Here is a 17,428-nt window from a genome sequence, read left to right on the forward strand (position 1 = left end):
CTTTCAAAAGAAAAAAGTTTACATAAAAAAATAGATATTTCATTTGTAAAGCACGAGGCCTATCATCATAAATTGCCGGCAAGTATGAGCCATCTTCAGCAAACTATGCTCTTTTCACAACATGAAACACCTTTGTGGTTTTCATCGAGAAGTTTGGTTGCGCTTAATATTAAAATTTTGATTAATTTACTGGCTTTAAGTATTTATGTTTATTTATGTAGCAATTTTTTGCATTATTTATAGTTTTTATATCTAAGTATTTATATATTTTTTCATATTTTTGCTTTTAATATTTTTTCATATTTTTATTTTTATTATTTTTTTTAATTTTAATTTTTATTATTTTTTTAATTTTAATTTTTTAATTTTTTTTTCTTTATTTTTTTTCTTTAGTTTTTTTTAATAATATTTTGTATTCCTTTATATTTACCATATTAATTTTTTTTTAATATTTCTATATTTACCATGTTAAAATTTACATATACATATGCTTATGTGTGTGTATGTAAGTATTAATTTATGTACTCCAATTGAAGGAACTATCTACCGTTGGATCTTGTAATTTCAAAAGAAGTGTCGTCAATTACTATTAATTTTTAATCCAGGCCAAAAGTGGGTACAAATGAAAAGCAACAACCAACGAAAAACACTACAAAAACAACAACACTGTCAATTTCGTTCTGTGACTGAGGCGTGAAGTTCCTTGAATTAAGTTTTGCCGCTGCTTACTGTTACTTAGTTACGCATACATTTACAAATGAGCGCTTTTTATACCTAAGCTACAATAAACTAAAATTTATTTTCTAATTTATCCATCTAACGACAACCACCATTTTCTGATTAGCATCGCAATGTAACAGTGGCACCTACAACTCTTTGAGTATTTTGGTTTAGATAATAATTTTCACAACTTCAGTGATTTCACTTTGCATATTTACAATTTCAGCCTCTTGCCCGTTATATTATCATCGAATATGCTGTAAATTTACGTAATAACTTTTTATATACAATTGCTTACTTCTATTTCTAAAAGCGAAATGCAAACAAGGCGAAGCTTGCTTATGCACATTTGCACATTTGCATATTTTCCTTACATACGAAGTAAATAGGTTTTTTAAATAAACCTTAAATAATGCGCATTTGTTTAATTTATTTTTGATTATTTTCACTATGTACCACAAATTTAAAAAATATTCAAAAAATTGCGATAAAATAACAATAACAAAAAAATAAAAAATAATAATATTGTAATAAAAATACTATAAAAAATAATTATCTGTTGCAATAAAAATAAAAAAAAAAGTTCATCATGTATCTTGTTTTCATTTTATTTGCTTTGATGCACCCTGTGCTCTTTCTCCTAGCACAGTCGACAACCTGTAAGTATGAAACTTCGCTAAACGGGTTGTGCCTTGCCTGCAGTAGTAGATTTTTTCTTCCACCGCATTACTCTGTGTCGGAAGTCACATTTTACAGCATACTTTTAAGCGTCGGAAAACAAAGATGCACTTCCGCCTGCAGCTGTGCGGCTGCTTGTTGCCGTTTATGGTCGCCTGGTGCATTAGCCAAATTTTACCTATTTGCTGCACGCATATGCGGCGCACCGAATTCATTTCTCGGTATTTGGTTTCATTAACAGGCGGGTATGATAAAATGTTTACAGAAAATGTTGCGGCACATTTTGCAGCCATTTCGCATGTTGTTTAACATGAAATGGAGTTTTTATGTCAAAAATAGGTTTATGTTACAAATATGTTTATGGTAAAAATAATTGAAATAATAGATAAGAACACACATTTGCCGAATTTATTTGAAACTTTCATATATTAAAAGTGAATTAGCAATAAAAATTCTTACAAATTACAGGCAAGTGAAAAACTGTACAATAATTGAAAATATACATAAATATAGTAATAATGTAAATGTACAGAAGATATTTTTGAAATAATATTTCGTTTAACGAAAACACATTCAACTTAAATAACTTAAATACAAAGTAACGCAAATTAAGAAATTTGTTTGTTTTAAGACCGTTTAGCCGTTTTTTTTGTCGCATTTTTTGTGTTTTAACATACTTAGCAGCTAATATATTATGTATTGAATACAACATTTACAACGGTATTTACTATTTTTCTAAGCGCCAGCAAGGCAATAGCACAGATGCTTACTTTTTTTATCGATTTTAAAGTCAGTAATGTTTGACTGTTTGGCAAACAGCAGCATTATTTTGTCTTGAAGACACTTCACTTAGCAAATGGTTGGTAAGCTTAGAGTTAGATGACGTGATTTTAAAAAGTAAACTGTGCTATTGCAATGGCTGGCTGCTTCACACGCTTATTTTTATGCTCAACAAAATTTTATGCTTCTGCTGATAATTCGTAACTTTTTTGGTATACATTTCATACGCTTTCTAAACTTATTACTTATTACTAAATGAAGTGTTATTTCTGGCATTACTCTAAGTCATTACAATATGTTCACATTTTCACAACTTGTTTCAAATTTCTCATTACTCTGGCTCAACTAGCTCCCTTATTTACACATATTTACTTTTACTCTTTCTTCTAATACTTCTGGCAATTAAAAAGCAACATCAACATTTCCTTAACGCTAGACAGCTCTAAACTAATTTAACATATTTTCAATGTTGTTGTTGTTTTGGCATTGTCGCCTTTGCTTTTGAGATAAGACGGCGCTTCCGGGAGTATTATTAATTCATATTTGGTATATTTATTGGTATTAAGCTATTTATGGTATGTAATTATAATTTCTGTTTAAGCTATGCGGTGCACTCGATTGCCTTGGGCCGGCGGACATCAGCAGTGGCCCCAGCAAGGTGGAGGTGTCACGCCGCTTTCTTGCCAATTAGCCAGCAACGACTTGGCTTTCGACAGCACCTTGCCGCCTTTTATGGCACCCAATAGCAGTGGCTGTTGCTGCTGCTCCTGACTCTTACTGAGCGCGCTGGGCGAGGGAGAGGGTGCAACCAAATCGTCAACATGTTGACAATCGAAACGTTGTGCAATCATCATCAATAATGTTTGATCCTTTGACGTGTCCTTAGTGAAATTGCCAATTGCTTGATTGCTGCCGCCGTTGCCGTCGCCGTGGCCGTCGCCCCCGCTGCAGCGCCTGGTGTTGTTGCAGCCGGCATTTGCAGCGCTAACACCCGGCGTGTCAAATGTCAATGCAGCCACAGTTGCTGGTAATGGAGTTGATGGGCTCCTACCGGCAACTGTCACCGACAGCTGTTGAGTTGCGTGGCACTGTGTGCGCGCTTGGTTGCGGAATATTGACGTGCTTTTCTGCTGCTGCTGAAGCTGTTGTTGATTTGCCAATTTTCGTAATGGATTCGCCGCTACTTTCGCCCACTGCAGAAACATCGGGCACAGCGCTCGCGGCAATCCTGCCAATCGTACACTCAATGATTTCAAATTTTTTCCAACGCAATTATGAAAGGATTTTCGTCCTTTCAATGTCCGTTTGACTGCCAAGACTGAACCTGCCCCATCATTTACAACGCGCCTTGCTGTTGCTGTTACTGTTGTTGTTGCCGTTGCCGTTATTATTACCTTTGATGGCAACACCGTGGCAGTGAAATCTGCCACTGGTGCCGTTACCGTCGAGGCGGTAGTTCGTGGTGTCGTCACTGCGCCACTCACTTGGCTGGATTTCCTTTGGTTCCTTTGACAGCTTATAAAATGGCGTGTCAGTGCGCATAGAAAGACGCTCGTGCAAATGGCAATAAAAATATAAGCAACACACTCGGTGTCGGTGGTGGTAGCTGAAAATCGCGCGAAGTTCTTCACTGCCGCCGCGGGTGCACTTTCTTTCTCATCATCATCGCTTGCTTCACTTATCCTTTTGACATATCGGTGCGCCAGCTCCAGCTCCACTGTCGGTACGCTTCGCAGGCTGCTGGTTGCCCGAATTGCTGCCGCTGCCGCCATCAGACCGGTCCAAAGGCGCTTCCAATGCATTTTTAGTGCTTTCGCGTAGATGCTCGCTGCCGTGCCGTGTACGGTTGTTGCCGAAGACGTGACGTCGGCGGCTAGAAAGGGAGACAAACAGACACAAAATTCAACAATGAGAAATTGACTGAAAGAGTTTTTGCGAAGCTAGAAAAATGGAGCATTAGTGTCAATCAATTGGAATCTAGAATGTAATTTATTGTATGTTTTCTTATCAAATGGAAAGTTCTGCAGCGTTTTATTGAAAATAACTTACAATCATCGATTCTTTTTTCGAAAAGCAAAATGCTACCAAAATCGCCGCGTGGTGTGGTGATGCCGAGCGCTCGAATTGAGTAAGTGACTCCCGCTTGGTGTCTCGCTTTGCGTTCTATAAATCGAGTATGATGCCTTCAGTGCACTATTTTCGAAGTCAATAATGACATACTCGTACACCATTGGCATAAAATATATTCTGAGCTCAAGTAGAGACTTTCAAATAGTTTTGAGTTTGAGGATAGCGGTGCTGATACTGACAACTTTGAAAGCACTCACAATACTTACTGAATTATTTATTTGGATCAAGGAGTATAAATATTCAAAAATGCATAGGTTAAATTAGTTAAAGGGGATGGTGTTTGTCGGGCTACGAATAACCCCCCTTCGACTACCAGAGAGGCTAGTCCGTTGTGATGCCTAAGTACCAGTCCGCATGAGCAGGCTTGAACGAACTCCAAGGGTTCCTGCTCCTCGTGGTACCAAAATTAAGTCTCCGGTCAGACCTCGTAGCCGAGACTACTACCATTTGAGCTTCCATTCAGCTCTGGACTGGTGGAGGAAGTAACCAGATATTTTCACCTAATCATCCTATCTGAGACTTTAATAAGTTGCGACCTCCAAAATCTTTGGCCTTACTTCATTGTAGCCATGTGCACCTTGCTGACCACCCGTTACTAAGCTTGCGCGAGGCCCATACATATAGCTACCGAGTGCATGAAGACAGAGTAATACCTGCTTGCTCCCATTGTAGTGGGATTTGGGTAAGGCCGATCTTTTTAGCGAGCTCATCGACTTCCCTTCGTTGAAGTACGTCTGATGCTACCTTACTAATAGGCACTTCTGCTTGAAAAACGCTTTAGCTTCGATACTTGAACACACCCACGGCGCCTCTTCCAGCAACTTCGTTTCACATATCCCGCTAAAATCAGGGTACGCGGCGAAGTAGTCCAAGATATCAGGGATGCAATCGACCCTTAATATGCTCAGTTTCCTGGAGTCCGTTAGCAACCTTCGCAGCAAAGCATTTGCGGATATTTTCATATATGGCATATGTAGAATGGGGCTAAGTGCCATCGTTGGTGATGTACGTGGTGCACCACTGATAGCAATGAGCGCCGGTCTTTGAACTCGTTCCAGCTGTTTAGCCAGTGTGGCTTTACCGAACGCCTTTCACTAGGCAAATAGACCATAGAACAGTATTGGCTTAACTACGATTTCGTAAAGCCAAAGCACAAATCTTGGTGAAAGTTCCCACCGTTTCCCAATAACTCCTTGACAACAATATGAGGCAACTAAAGCTTTTCTCACCGTCTCTCAACATTGGGTTTCCATGATAGCTTTCTATCAAGGACGTGGCTCAAGTACTTTATCTTTTTGACGGGCTCCAGTTTTCAAATAGACAAACGAACTGCCTGAAACAACGCACCGATACCATAAAAAATGTATAACAAAGTGCATCACAGGCGCTTTTTCTCATATTTACTTTTTACAAGTTGGAACATTTTTTAGGGAGGTTTGTGGGATCAAATATCGCTGATGTGAATAAGGACAAGCTGTATTAGCTGAATTTGATGAAAAGCGAAAATACGCAATACTAACGGAGTTCTTGGCAGCCGGCGGGCTGTGAGCATGTGCAAAGGGAGTCGGGAGTGGCGATGAATTTGCACTTTGTTGACACTTTGGTATATGTTAACATTGCATTTGCATGCATTATGAAGTGTAAGTACCGCTCCGGCGTGGAGCGAGCTGCCGTCAGCTGTCAGTATACGTGTGTAACGGTATTGTATGCGGCAGCGAGGAGCGCCTTGCATATGGCAACGGCACTTTTATGCGCCCGCTTTGTGGCAAAATTGACTGCACATCGAGTCGTTAGCGTTGTTTGCGACTGATTGGCTTACTTGCTGCTATGGCACATATGCTAACGTGGGTGTGTGTGTGGGTTATAAATAGCTATGCATATTTTAATGCGCCTTAACAGCGTATTATGTTGATCATAAGCAGCTGAAGCCAAGGCAGGCGATGGAGCAGCAGCAGCACTTGTAAAAACAAACTGCCGTTTGCCTTCAATGACAGCGCCGCCTTAACTCAATTTAAGTTTAACTATGCATGCACACATGTACACACACACACACGGGCAAGCGATTGCATAGATGTATATACTCCAGCACTGTCAGTGTGTACCGTATTTTCTTGCGAGTTTTTTTTCGATTTTCCTTTTAGGCGTGTTTGCATAAATTCGTGTATGTCAATGTTGCCTCAAGTAAGTGGCAACACTTTAGTGAAATTTCTTTTTTATTTACACCTAGCGGGCATGTGTGCTCTTTCATCCGCTACGCCGGTCGCACTGGCGCCACCAGCTGCTGCTGCTACCTTATCATATTTTCACAAATATTGAGCAACAACGTAGTCGTTCAATGTATTGCATAGTTTTGGGCGGATAACGTCATTCCTTGCTGCATATACACACACATATGTATGTATGAGTGTATATATGTATATATATGTGGATGCGCTTTATGAACACAGCTAAGGTTTGAGAAATTTTGTTTGCATTTCGTAGCGCACATATGTTTATGTGTGCGTATGTGTGTCGGCAGAACACGACGACGGCAGGCTGGTAAGGATGTGTGTATTACATGCTACGAGTGGAGAGAGAAGACGGCAGGAAATGCAGCAGTGGAAAATATGGTGTTAAACGTTTCGCAAAAAAGAAGGTGGAGCGGCGGTGAATCGGCACACTCTCACACATATGTGTACATACAGTAATGAATATAAACATTAAATATTGCTGAAAAGTTGTTTGCAGTTCAAGTTGATTTGCTTTCGATTAAATATGTGTTCGAACGGGTGGCAAGCAAAGCCAGTCGATTTGCCCATTAAACGAAGCGAGAAATTTGAAGTTTATTGCAATTTGCATTAAATAAACAGTCCACATATATGTATGTATGTACATATGCATGTGTCAACAAACACGACGTTCATCGAATGATTAGGAAATACACAACTCAGCGAGTTTGCGAGCATTTAACAGCAGAAAAATTAAAAAAAAGTAAAATGTTTACTTTGGTTGCAACATAGTTATAATGTATAACCCTTCACAGGTGCATTTCTTATAGCCTAAAAGGGTGTAAGCATTTTGATCGTTAAGTTTGTATGGCAGCTATTTGCTAAAGTTGTCCGATCTGAACAATTTCTTCGGAGATTGTACCGTTGGCTTGAAAAATGATTCATGCCAAATTTCATTAAAATACCTTGTTATATAAAACCGTTTTCCATACAGGCACTTGATGTTGATAGTTAAATTTGTATGGCAGCTATTTGCTATAGTGGTTTGATCTTAACAATTTCTTCGAAGATTGTAGCATTTACTTAGAAAATAATCTCTGTCGAATTTCGCGAAGACATATTGCCAAATAAAAAAGTTTTCCATGCAAGAACTTGAGGCAGTATATCGTCCTTCGGTGCAGCCGCAGCTTTCGAATTAATATTGAAGTTAAGCCAACTAAGGTGTTGGCAGTAGCCACTGTAGCAAACAGTTGCAATCAATGCCGTTATTCAACTCAATTAAGTGTTTTAAATTGCAACAACGTTTCAAAAAGCCCGCAAACTATAATAAATATTCCTTTTTTAATTGCTGCGTATTTCCACGGTTGTTAACACACAGTTATTATATTAAAGCCTTGTATTTCATATTAACGCAACATACGTTGCAACTCACCTGAATATGTTAAAAATGATTCGTTATGATCCTCGAAGCCATCACCGCTGCCATGCTGTTCGTATGGATAATTATTATGCATGTCGTATGAACGGCCGGAGGCCATAATGCGCGGTCGATCCTCTTCGATGACACTTTCGATTTCCTCTTTGAATATATCAAATATGCTGGCCGTACACTTGAGCTGTTGGGGGCGAAATCAACACGAGTATCATGAATTCATTTATATATTTCTTCAAACAATATTAAATCAATATTTATTGTGAAGCGTTGCAAATTACCCTCATTTGTCCTTTAACGAAATGACTTGTGGTCACCATGAAATTCAGCGCGCACACCACCGACTCCAAATTGCTCTCTTCAAAGCGTTCAATTTGATAACTTTTTATAGAATGCAGCGGCACCTGGAATGAAAATATATTGAGCATTTAAAAAAGAAAAAGAAACTTAATAATATTTTAAAAAGTAAATGCGAAAATTTATAAAAATATGTTTTTAACATTTAACAGTTAAAATTTTCGAAATTTCTTGCAAATTGCTATCTGCAGCCTTTCAGTTGCTGCCGCTATTGCACGCTATCAGCTGGTGCACATATGTATATACATACATAGGTTACTTTGCACACAATTTTGATTTTTTTTAATAACACAGCTACTAATGATAGCAACAATTCACGAGAAATCTTTCAATGCCTGTCATACGTAACGGTATTGTGTGAAATGAAGAGTTGAAAAGTATGAAACAAGTAAGACACACAGAGAAAATATGTGGTTAAGGAGAAATATTCGTAATATTTCAAGAAAAATGGAGTATGAGTAAACTTCACGGTTGGCTGATTAGATAGAACAGGCATTCTTCATATTTACAGTACAATTATTTTGTGGTGCAGAAATGCAGTGCAATATTTTAATGTTTTCCTCAGTATTCAAGAAATTATATTTTCCACCAGATTGCCTGCTATGTGGATTTAATATTATTATTTCTGATTATTATTTCTTTATATGCATCTCTGCGATGGCAGGTGTTGTTAGGAGTAATTCAATGGAATTTGAATTGTTTGTAAGATATGGTTATTATAATAAATGTGCGTGTGTATGTAAAAAGGAAAAAAAAAAAATCAAATTGCAAAAGGAAAATAATATCAATCATAAAAATTAGAACTATTGGTATACATTCAATTGTGTGTCATGACAAATTATTATTTGTTCAACAAATCACACGGTTAGGTCTACATATCAGTTGAGCACTAATCGGCTTAAAATAACTATAACATATCTATGCGACTTATGGAAAAAATTAATGGAATGAGTTTTATTAGCAAATTTTTGCGCATTATTAGACAAAGGTTGTGTTAAAAACTATTTGCTGTCAATATAATAATATAATCGCATCTTGTTTTTTGACTGATTGATTCTAAATAAAAACAAGAAGAAAAAACGTTAATTATTTCTATGCCAGAAAAAAAGACACAAATATTGGCACTGTGTGTTAAAATTGAAATTTTAATGAATGTCATTGGATCCACAGTTATTTAAGGAATACATCGTTCTCTAAATTTTAAAACATATTTTTGTTGTTTGTGTGTTTTTTTTTTAATGGATCGTGGCAGACACTATTCTAAAGAAGAACGAAATCTCATCAAAAAATTAAGAGGTACAGCAAATCTTACAAGTTTGTTGAATATTTGGATATTTTACCAAAGCAAAATGGACCTAACCCTAAAATTTTCGTCAGGAGCCCAAGATATGAGACACTACTTCAACCCCGGCATGGGCAGGGCAGCTCTGACTCAATTTGTTGAAGACCATCTGCATTGGCCAGTTGAAAAACGGAACAGCATATTGTGGTCCGACGAAACGAAAATTGATTTATTTGGTTTCCGAGGACGCCGAGAGTAACAAAAGTCCGAAAATGCTTCATTTGATACCAGATATGTTTCCCGTGCGGTAAACATGGAGGTTCCGAAACCAAGTTATCCTTTTATGGTACAGGCCAGTTATATTGGATTAAAGAACACATGTATGCCAAATTGTAAGTTGAGATGATGGCGTCAACTATGCTACCACATCCTAAATGGAAGTTGCCGCCGGCTGGCTTAGTCACCTGACTTTAATACAATTAAGAATCTTTGTGCAGAGGTTAAGAAACTGTAAGGAGAGGAATACGTTAATAGGGACGCTACAAAAATAGACTGATAGGAACAGCCATAATTTTCCCGCTCTTTTGACGTTTTCTTTTAGTAACGATGGCCATCACATCATGGAAATATATACGATCCAAATATACGATCCAAATCGAAATTATTTCAATTTACTACCGAAATTCGGAGTCAGTAGCCTCAACTTTAAGAGCGCTATATCCAGTTTATGTTGTCATAATCGTCCGGTCAGATCTAAAATTGAGCGTCTAGTGAAAAAATTTTAATTCATAGGTACAGTACAACATGTTCCCATGCCAGTGAGACAAAGAAGTGCCGATAGTGTTGAGAATATTGCTGCCCTTAGCGCATCAATTGAGGAAGACCCAAATCAGTCTTTCACACGTCTTTCTCAAGAGTTGGGCATCTCTGTGATGTCGTTGTGCCGAATTTTGCGAAAAGAGCTTGGCCTGCATCATTACAAGATCGAATTGACGCAGGAACTGAAGCCGCTTGATCACCTGAATCGTTGTATGTTTGTGAATTGGGCTGAGCAACAACTTGAAAATTATCCGGATTTTCATCTAAAAAACATCCTCAGCGACGAGACTCATTTCTGGCTGAATGACTTCGTCAATAAGCAAAATATGCGTAATTGGTCAGGCAGCAATCGACGCTCCATGAGTCACCATTACATCCCGAAAAAATTACGGTTTGATGCGGTTTATGGGTCGGGCATCATTGGGTCTTACTTTTTCAGTGATAATCAAGGCAGGCACGTTACTGTGAATGGAAATCGCTACCGCTTAATGATAACCGAAATTGAATGATATGGACTTGAGCAATAGGCGGTTCCAACAGGACGGCACCACAAGCCACACAGCGAATGTCACAATCGATTTATTGAAAACCAAGTTTGGTGAACGTGTTATCTCACGAAATGGCTCAATCAATTGGCCGTCTATAGCGTGTGATTTGCGCCGTTACATTATTTCCTGCGGGGCTACGTCAAGTCTATGGCTATGGTCTATGCCAACAAGCCAGCGAGGGTGAAATTGCAGCAGTATTGGCCGATTTATCCTTCAATACCGTTGAAAATTGTTTCCAGTGTCTGGATTTCTGCAAGCATCCAATTTACTTTCACAGGAATAAATAATTTCACTTGTTTCACTTTTGTAGTGATTGTAAAACCCGTTACAAAGTGCTGTGAAAGAGTCGTGGAGATGCCTAACAGATGAGCATCCAGCTTTATTTTCCAGCTGGGGTCATTCGACGATATACTAATTATTTAAGTTTTAGTATATATTATTATAATGAATCAATTGGTTTTTGATGTAAAAATCTAATATATAAAACACAAAGTGTTTTTTCTTCCATTGCTAGGTTCGTCGGTTCTGAGTGCTACAAAACTTTGTGGCAAGCTAAATATACCCGCTACAGGGTATTGTAATAGACCAGTCTGTTAAATAATTAGTAATTCTGGAATTCTGGTGAAAACTATTTACCGGCAAACTCATTTTTAAAATAGCTTCCTCACCTAGGCAAACCGTTTGTTTGGTTAAATGTAGCAATTATGCCTTTGCGAATTTCATTTCAAATGCAAAGTAGCTTTGTTTGAGTTTTAAATTTTAATTAAGAACTTTTTATGCGCCAAACGTTGCGACAGTTTCGCAGTTTCAACGATTCAAACAGGCAGCTGCCATATATTATGGCGTGAAAGGGTTCATTACGGTTAAACTACACAAACGTATGTATGTATGCGTGTGTCCGACAAAGTGCAGAAGCCACATTACATATGTCACCAATATAAAAACCGCAATCCCAAATCTCATGCCACGCAGCATATGCAACTTGTACGCCTACAAAAACAAAAGCGTTACACATTCAATCATAAGCTAGTAATACAACATTCCAACATTCGCATGCGTGTTGTACCGCTTTGTGCTTAATAGCTCAACAAAATGTACGAATTGCAAACAACTCACTAATTTAAGTAGCAATTTCCTTTTGCGGCGACACGAAAATGTGCTGCAACGCCCACCCACACTAAACAAACTGCGAACTCCACTGCCATGGCAGGTTTAACTTTTTGGTGCGCGCTAAGGAGCTCGAGCTCGGCTGCGGTTGTTTGTTTCGTTCCACTGACAGATGAAAGCCACAATGTCATCTCGCCGGTGAATTATAACCATGGTTGCGCTGCCGACTTCACAGGCCAGCTAAGCGGGGTTGTAATGGCGTACCCAGTCCGCTCCCTACATTCTATACTCCAACTACGGTGGCTGGCAGCTGAAGCATATTGTTAAAATATTTTGCAAAAATCAGTAAGATATTTTGTGGTTGTATTTTTAAAGTCGCTTGTTGTTGTCGAATGGTATTTTATTGAGTTCTTAAGTATTGCTTATATTGGCCCATAAGTATTCAATTCCGTTTGCTACAATAACTTATGAAGGAATAAATAAATTCAACATGCGCTCGCCAATTATTTACGAGCTGTCAGAATGTGGATGTGCGACAACAATATATGTGCTCTTGCGGTTGATTGCTTTTTGGCTCCGAAAAGAATGCAATGAAAATTCTTCCGTCCTCCAGAAAAACAAACAAACGATGAAAATAGCGACTCAACAGCACATACAGCCTGATAGATCTCATGACGAGTTACACATACAGACGCCGGCGTTTGTGCTGCGAGCGTTCTGTAAGCGTCAGACAACAGCGTAACTTCAGCAAAACAAAAACATAAATAGTTGAAAAATTCCATAAAGTGTGACAATTTTGGTAACCGCAAAATTTCGGTTTACAGTAACAACAACAACAACAACAACAACAACAACAACAACAACAACAACAACAACAACAACAACAACAAGAATGACAATATGCCGAGCATGGGCAGCTCCGTAGGGCAATTGCGCCACCACAAAGTGCACTCGACACGCACCCGACTGCCACAAAACAGCAAAACAACGTCAAAAAGCTGCATGAAAAATTGCTTTAAGCTAGCAAACACTCAAATTTACATACAGCGCTGGCCTGCAGACCTGCGGCGGCAGCTGAGCGGAGGGACTGAAGACCGCAACGGCAGAGCGACAGCGCCAGCAAAGCGTTAGCGCCATGGCACAACCGACTTGGTTACAGAGACATCAGCTATGAATGCGGAATATTTTAGTTTTTCGCACCTCAATAGCCGCAATAGTGCTGGCTCGGCGGTAATGGTGTGCGTGTCAGGCAGAACGGCGAATACCAAAGGGCGCAAAGCGCTAGAGGCAACTACGTTTATTACACAAAAGGTTTTACAGCTTGCCACAAGACCAAAAGCGCGCGTTGTATTAGCAGTGTTTAGTGCTTCGTTTGTGTGTGTGTAAATGTATGTATGTAATAGTATGTATATATATATTGTAGGTATGTAATAGTATGTCTCGTTGGTTAATATATTCGAGCGACTATCTTAAAGCTGCAATACCTAATCAACGTTTTCCAATTGGCACACTCTCCGCATTATTTGCTGTTGTGTCAATTTTGACAACCCCACACGATTAACAGTTTCAAACCGTCATTGTTTCTGTAGGCGCGAACATTAAAAGCATCCACAATACAGATAAATGTCAAGCGGCTCAACACCTAAAAGTCAAAAGCACATACCAATTGCAGGTCGTATGGAGTTGGGTAGACAAGCGAGCGTACAGCCAAGCATACCTTGAGGCGCATCAAATCGAATTTGTCATTCGACGCCGCCACAGAGACTTGGCGATTGAGTGATCGCTGTGATTTTCTTTATGTTTTTGTGAAGGCATGTCGAGCGCAATGTGTCATGTGATTGCAATGCAGATAATAATGATGTTGTTCATTCTGTTGCTGTGCTCTTGCTGCCGATGACTAAAAGTCTGTTTATGATTTTTATGTGACAATTTTTCCAACTCTGTAACTGTAAATATTTTTTCAGCATACTTTCTATACATCCTTTTATGCATGTGTGTGTGTATGTGTATTGATGTGCATGTGTGCGCTACTGTTGGCATTATTGCTGTTGTTATTGCCAGTTGACAGTTGTTGATGACATGTGTGTGGCAAATATTTGAGCGCATTTTAGTGCCAACAAAGCGAGTTCGAGTGCTGGGAATATTTCAAAAACAAAGAATCGCATTATAAACATGGCCTATTTTTCGTATTTGTATTTGCTCTATCGAAAGCGTGTTTGTGCGCGCATCCATAAGGCCATGCAAGCCGAGTTATTCATGTGTGCATGTGTGTGTGTGTGGGAGCGCGACAATTACCAATTGTTTTGTGACTTTATTGCTTGATTTTTCCATTCATTTGTTATCATATATTGCGCGCCAGCAACTACGTTTATTACATACACAATATTACGAACGATGAGTGCGTGATGTGTCAACAATCAGTGTCAACGGCAACTGCCAACAGTCAAAAGTTTTCATCAACGTCAACAATCAACTGAAAGCGATAAAAAATATCAACACTTTTTCGTTTTGTTCCTTTCTTCTCACAAAATCAAAATGAAAAACGGACCAGCAACGACAACAACAACAACAATACGAGTTGTATGTAAATACTTGTACATATTGATAAAATAAATGAAAGAAAAGTCTCTAAAGGCCCGCACAGGCACGTTGAAAAAATGCTCATATCCGTTGCAAGTTGTTTGATATGCAAAAGTGAAGAGTGAGTGACAGCAAAGTGCTCGCAGGTGTTGTCCCTCTGAAAAGCATCACCATCAAATGCTCGTAAAAGCGAAACAAAGTGTGAAAAACGCTTGAAGCCGACTAAAAGGAATTTTATAACTAAAAGTCGCTATTTGAATGAATTGTGAAATGCTCGTAGATGAGCGCATTAATTAAAAAATAGCCGTAACATTCTAAATATTAAAAAAAGGCGGCATTTAAACTAAAGATTTCAAGCACATATAATGGCTAGTCGAAAAAGTCTTTTCGTATTTTGTCAATAGATGTCGTTGCAGTCGTATATCTCCGGGGCTATAAATCACATTGTGTCATACCACACAGTGGTGGAAAGGTGAGATTTTAATCTTCATTTCACCAGAAAAATAAATTAAATTCAGGGAAAGTTACAGCTGTTCAAAAATGAGTGAAAATAATGAAGAAATTCGCTATATTTTGAAATGTTTGTATAAAAAAGGGAAGAATACCACGCAAGCCACCAATGAGGTTTGTGAAGTTTACGGAGACGATGCTGTATCAGTTCGTGTAGCACAACAATGGTTTGCTCGTTTCAGTTTTGGAAATTTCGATTTAAACTGATGGAATAATGCCTCTAGTGGAAAAATGGCAAAAAGTGGTCGACCAAAATGGTACAAATTTATTTATTATTATAAATATAAAAAATAAGTTTGATTAGAAAAACGAAAATACTTTTTCGACTACCCAATATATTATGGCGATATAGGAGTAGGTAATTTGGAACAAACCGACATTTTATGATAGCTAAAGCAAACCTTTTCAATAATTTACGAATATTTTTAGCTCAAATAACACGAAGTCTGAGATGAAAGATCCCACTTTAGATGACGATCACTGCAAACTTATTAAGGACTATGATTTAAGTGCATGCACCTGGTATGGCCGGTCTCTAAATTCAGAAGGTGCCGCTGTCTTGCTGTTTGGTGTCCTCGTACCAGTAAAGGCTGATTTCATCGCCGTTAAAGAAAAGCAATGGACAAGAGGAGGACGGAGACGAGTAGGTTCTTGTGACATTTGCTGCAGCGGCCTTATAAAGGAGCGCAAATTCGGTGTGGGATCCGTGGTGGAAAAAGGACTCAGCCGTTCAGTCCTGGCATTCACTCGGGTGCATGAGCGTCCAGCTGGAAATTGCGTCCACGAGGAAGAGAAGGACCAAAGAAGAAGATAATATGAGATGCAGAGCTCTCTATAAGAGTTTGCAAGTCCCTCATCATTTCCGTCCTGCTGTGTGTTGTGGAGGCATGAACAGTGACAATATCTGATGAGTCGACGTTAGAGGTGTTCGAGAGGTCGGTTTTGAGGAACAATTATGGTCCTTTGCGCGTTGGCAATGGCACCGCAGTCGATGCATTGATGACATATACGCCAACGTCGACATAGCAAATCAAGAGACATTGGCGATGCTGGCTAGGTCAGGTTGTCCGGATGGATGATAACACTCCATCTTTGAAAGTATTCGATTCAGTACTCTTCGGTGGAAGAATAGAAAGGGGAAGACCTCCACACCGGGGTAGAGATCAGGTTGAGAAGAATCTGGCCGATACTTAAGTTTCCATAGTTCACTATTTAAACCAGCAATTTTCTTATTTGCCGCTGATCAAAACAACAAAAATGTAAATAGAATGCGTTTTAAATAACCGCCAGAAAACAAAAAAAGGTCAACCAACCATACACACATACTGATATATCGAAAAATTTGCTGCAATTCGCCTTTAGAACGATGCGAGTGTTGTGCGTTGCATACATACGAGATTCGGCCGACGTGGAGGTACTTAAGAGCGCAAGAAAACGTGTGCGCAAAAAACATGAATATTCATCGTCCACCACCATCGATAGCACACTCCTCTATCCAGCTGAAGCTTAAACGTCGGTAATAAATGAAATTGTTCGTTCTGCGGGCATCTGCTCGTCTGTTCTCCTGCGCACATAGCCACCTGCCCTTCAACACTCTTAGAGGCCTGCTGCCAGTGTGTAGCCTCTCATGCAGGTGTTTGCATACATACACACTTGTGCGGCCAGTGTGGTTTTGCCGCAATTTTTTTGCGCCGTTTCGACCAACCAAATTGTGCACAGCTTTTATTTTCCGTGTTTTTTTCACCTTCAACATGCCAACAAAACATTTAGTGCGATTTTTCATTTTGGCGTTGCGGTGCTTAGTCATATTTTCGGATTTTCCCACGCGTGTACTTTTTTGCGCCTATGCTTTGATGGCGGTGGAGTGCGCAGGCTATGTTTTTGCTTACGACTTTTCCTTTACAGAATTTGGTCTAGAAAAATGCGCAGCGACTGTGTGGCGTGTGAAACAATCGCTTAGAATGAGGAAACGAACATTTTTGCTTGCATATTTTGTTGGGTCAGTGTCTAATGGCAATGATTTGGTTATTGTTGGCCTCAGACAAGGCAGTCGAGATTTTTTTGTTTGAAAATGTATTTGGTATTCGCTTTACAATTTATCCAACAATGATAAGCTTTTTCAAACTGTGTATATATAAATGTGTATACCATAAATGTGTACATATATACATACATATCTATATACTATACATTTTTAACACTGAACTTAATTGTATAGCAATCTGAGTTCAGTGTATGATATTGTTGGTAAGAATTGCTTGGAGAACATATTTTTGAG

At 38.8% G+C, this 17,428-nt stretch overlaps 1 protein-coding gene across 4 annotated transcripts in view; it reads right to left on the reverse strand.

The window, feature by feature from the left end:
- Positions 1–1,283: 1,283 nt before the first annotated feature.
- The window catches only part of LOC120769806, a 271,930-nt gene continuing 255,785 nt past the window's right edge, over positions 1,284–17,428 (reverse strand). For all 4 annotated transcript variants that reach the window (XM_040097005.1, XM_040097006.1, XM_040097007.1 and 1 more), the window contains 3 exons: positions 8,229–8,351; positions 7,948–8,131; positions 1,284–4,051 (listed from right to left, as the gene is read on the reverse strand). In XM_040097005.1, coding sequence (XP_039952939.1) covers positions 2,817–4,051; positions 7,948–8,131; positions 8,229–8,351 — 1,542 coding nt within the window. In that variant the 3' untranslated portion in view covers positions 1,284–2,816. The remainder of the gene's footprint in view (positions 4,052–7,947; positions 8,132–8,228; positions 8,352–17,428) is intronic.

The sequence above is a fragment of the Bactrocera tryoni genome, chromosome 2, assembly GCF_016617805.1.
Source record: "Bactrocera tryoni isolate S06 chromosome 2, CSIRO_BtryS06_freeze2, whole genome shotgun sequence".
Lineage (NCBI taxonomy): Eukaryota > Metazoa > Arthropoda > Insecta > Diptera > Tephritidae > Bactrocera > Bactrocera tryoni.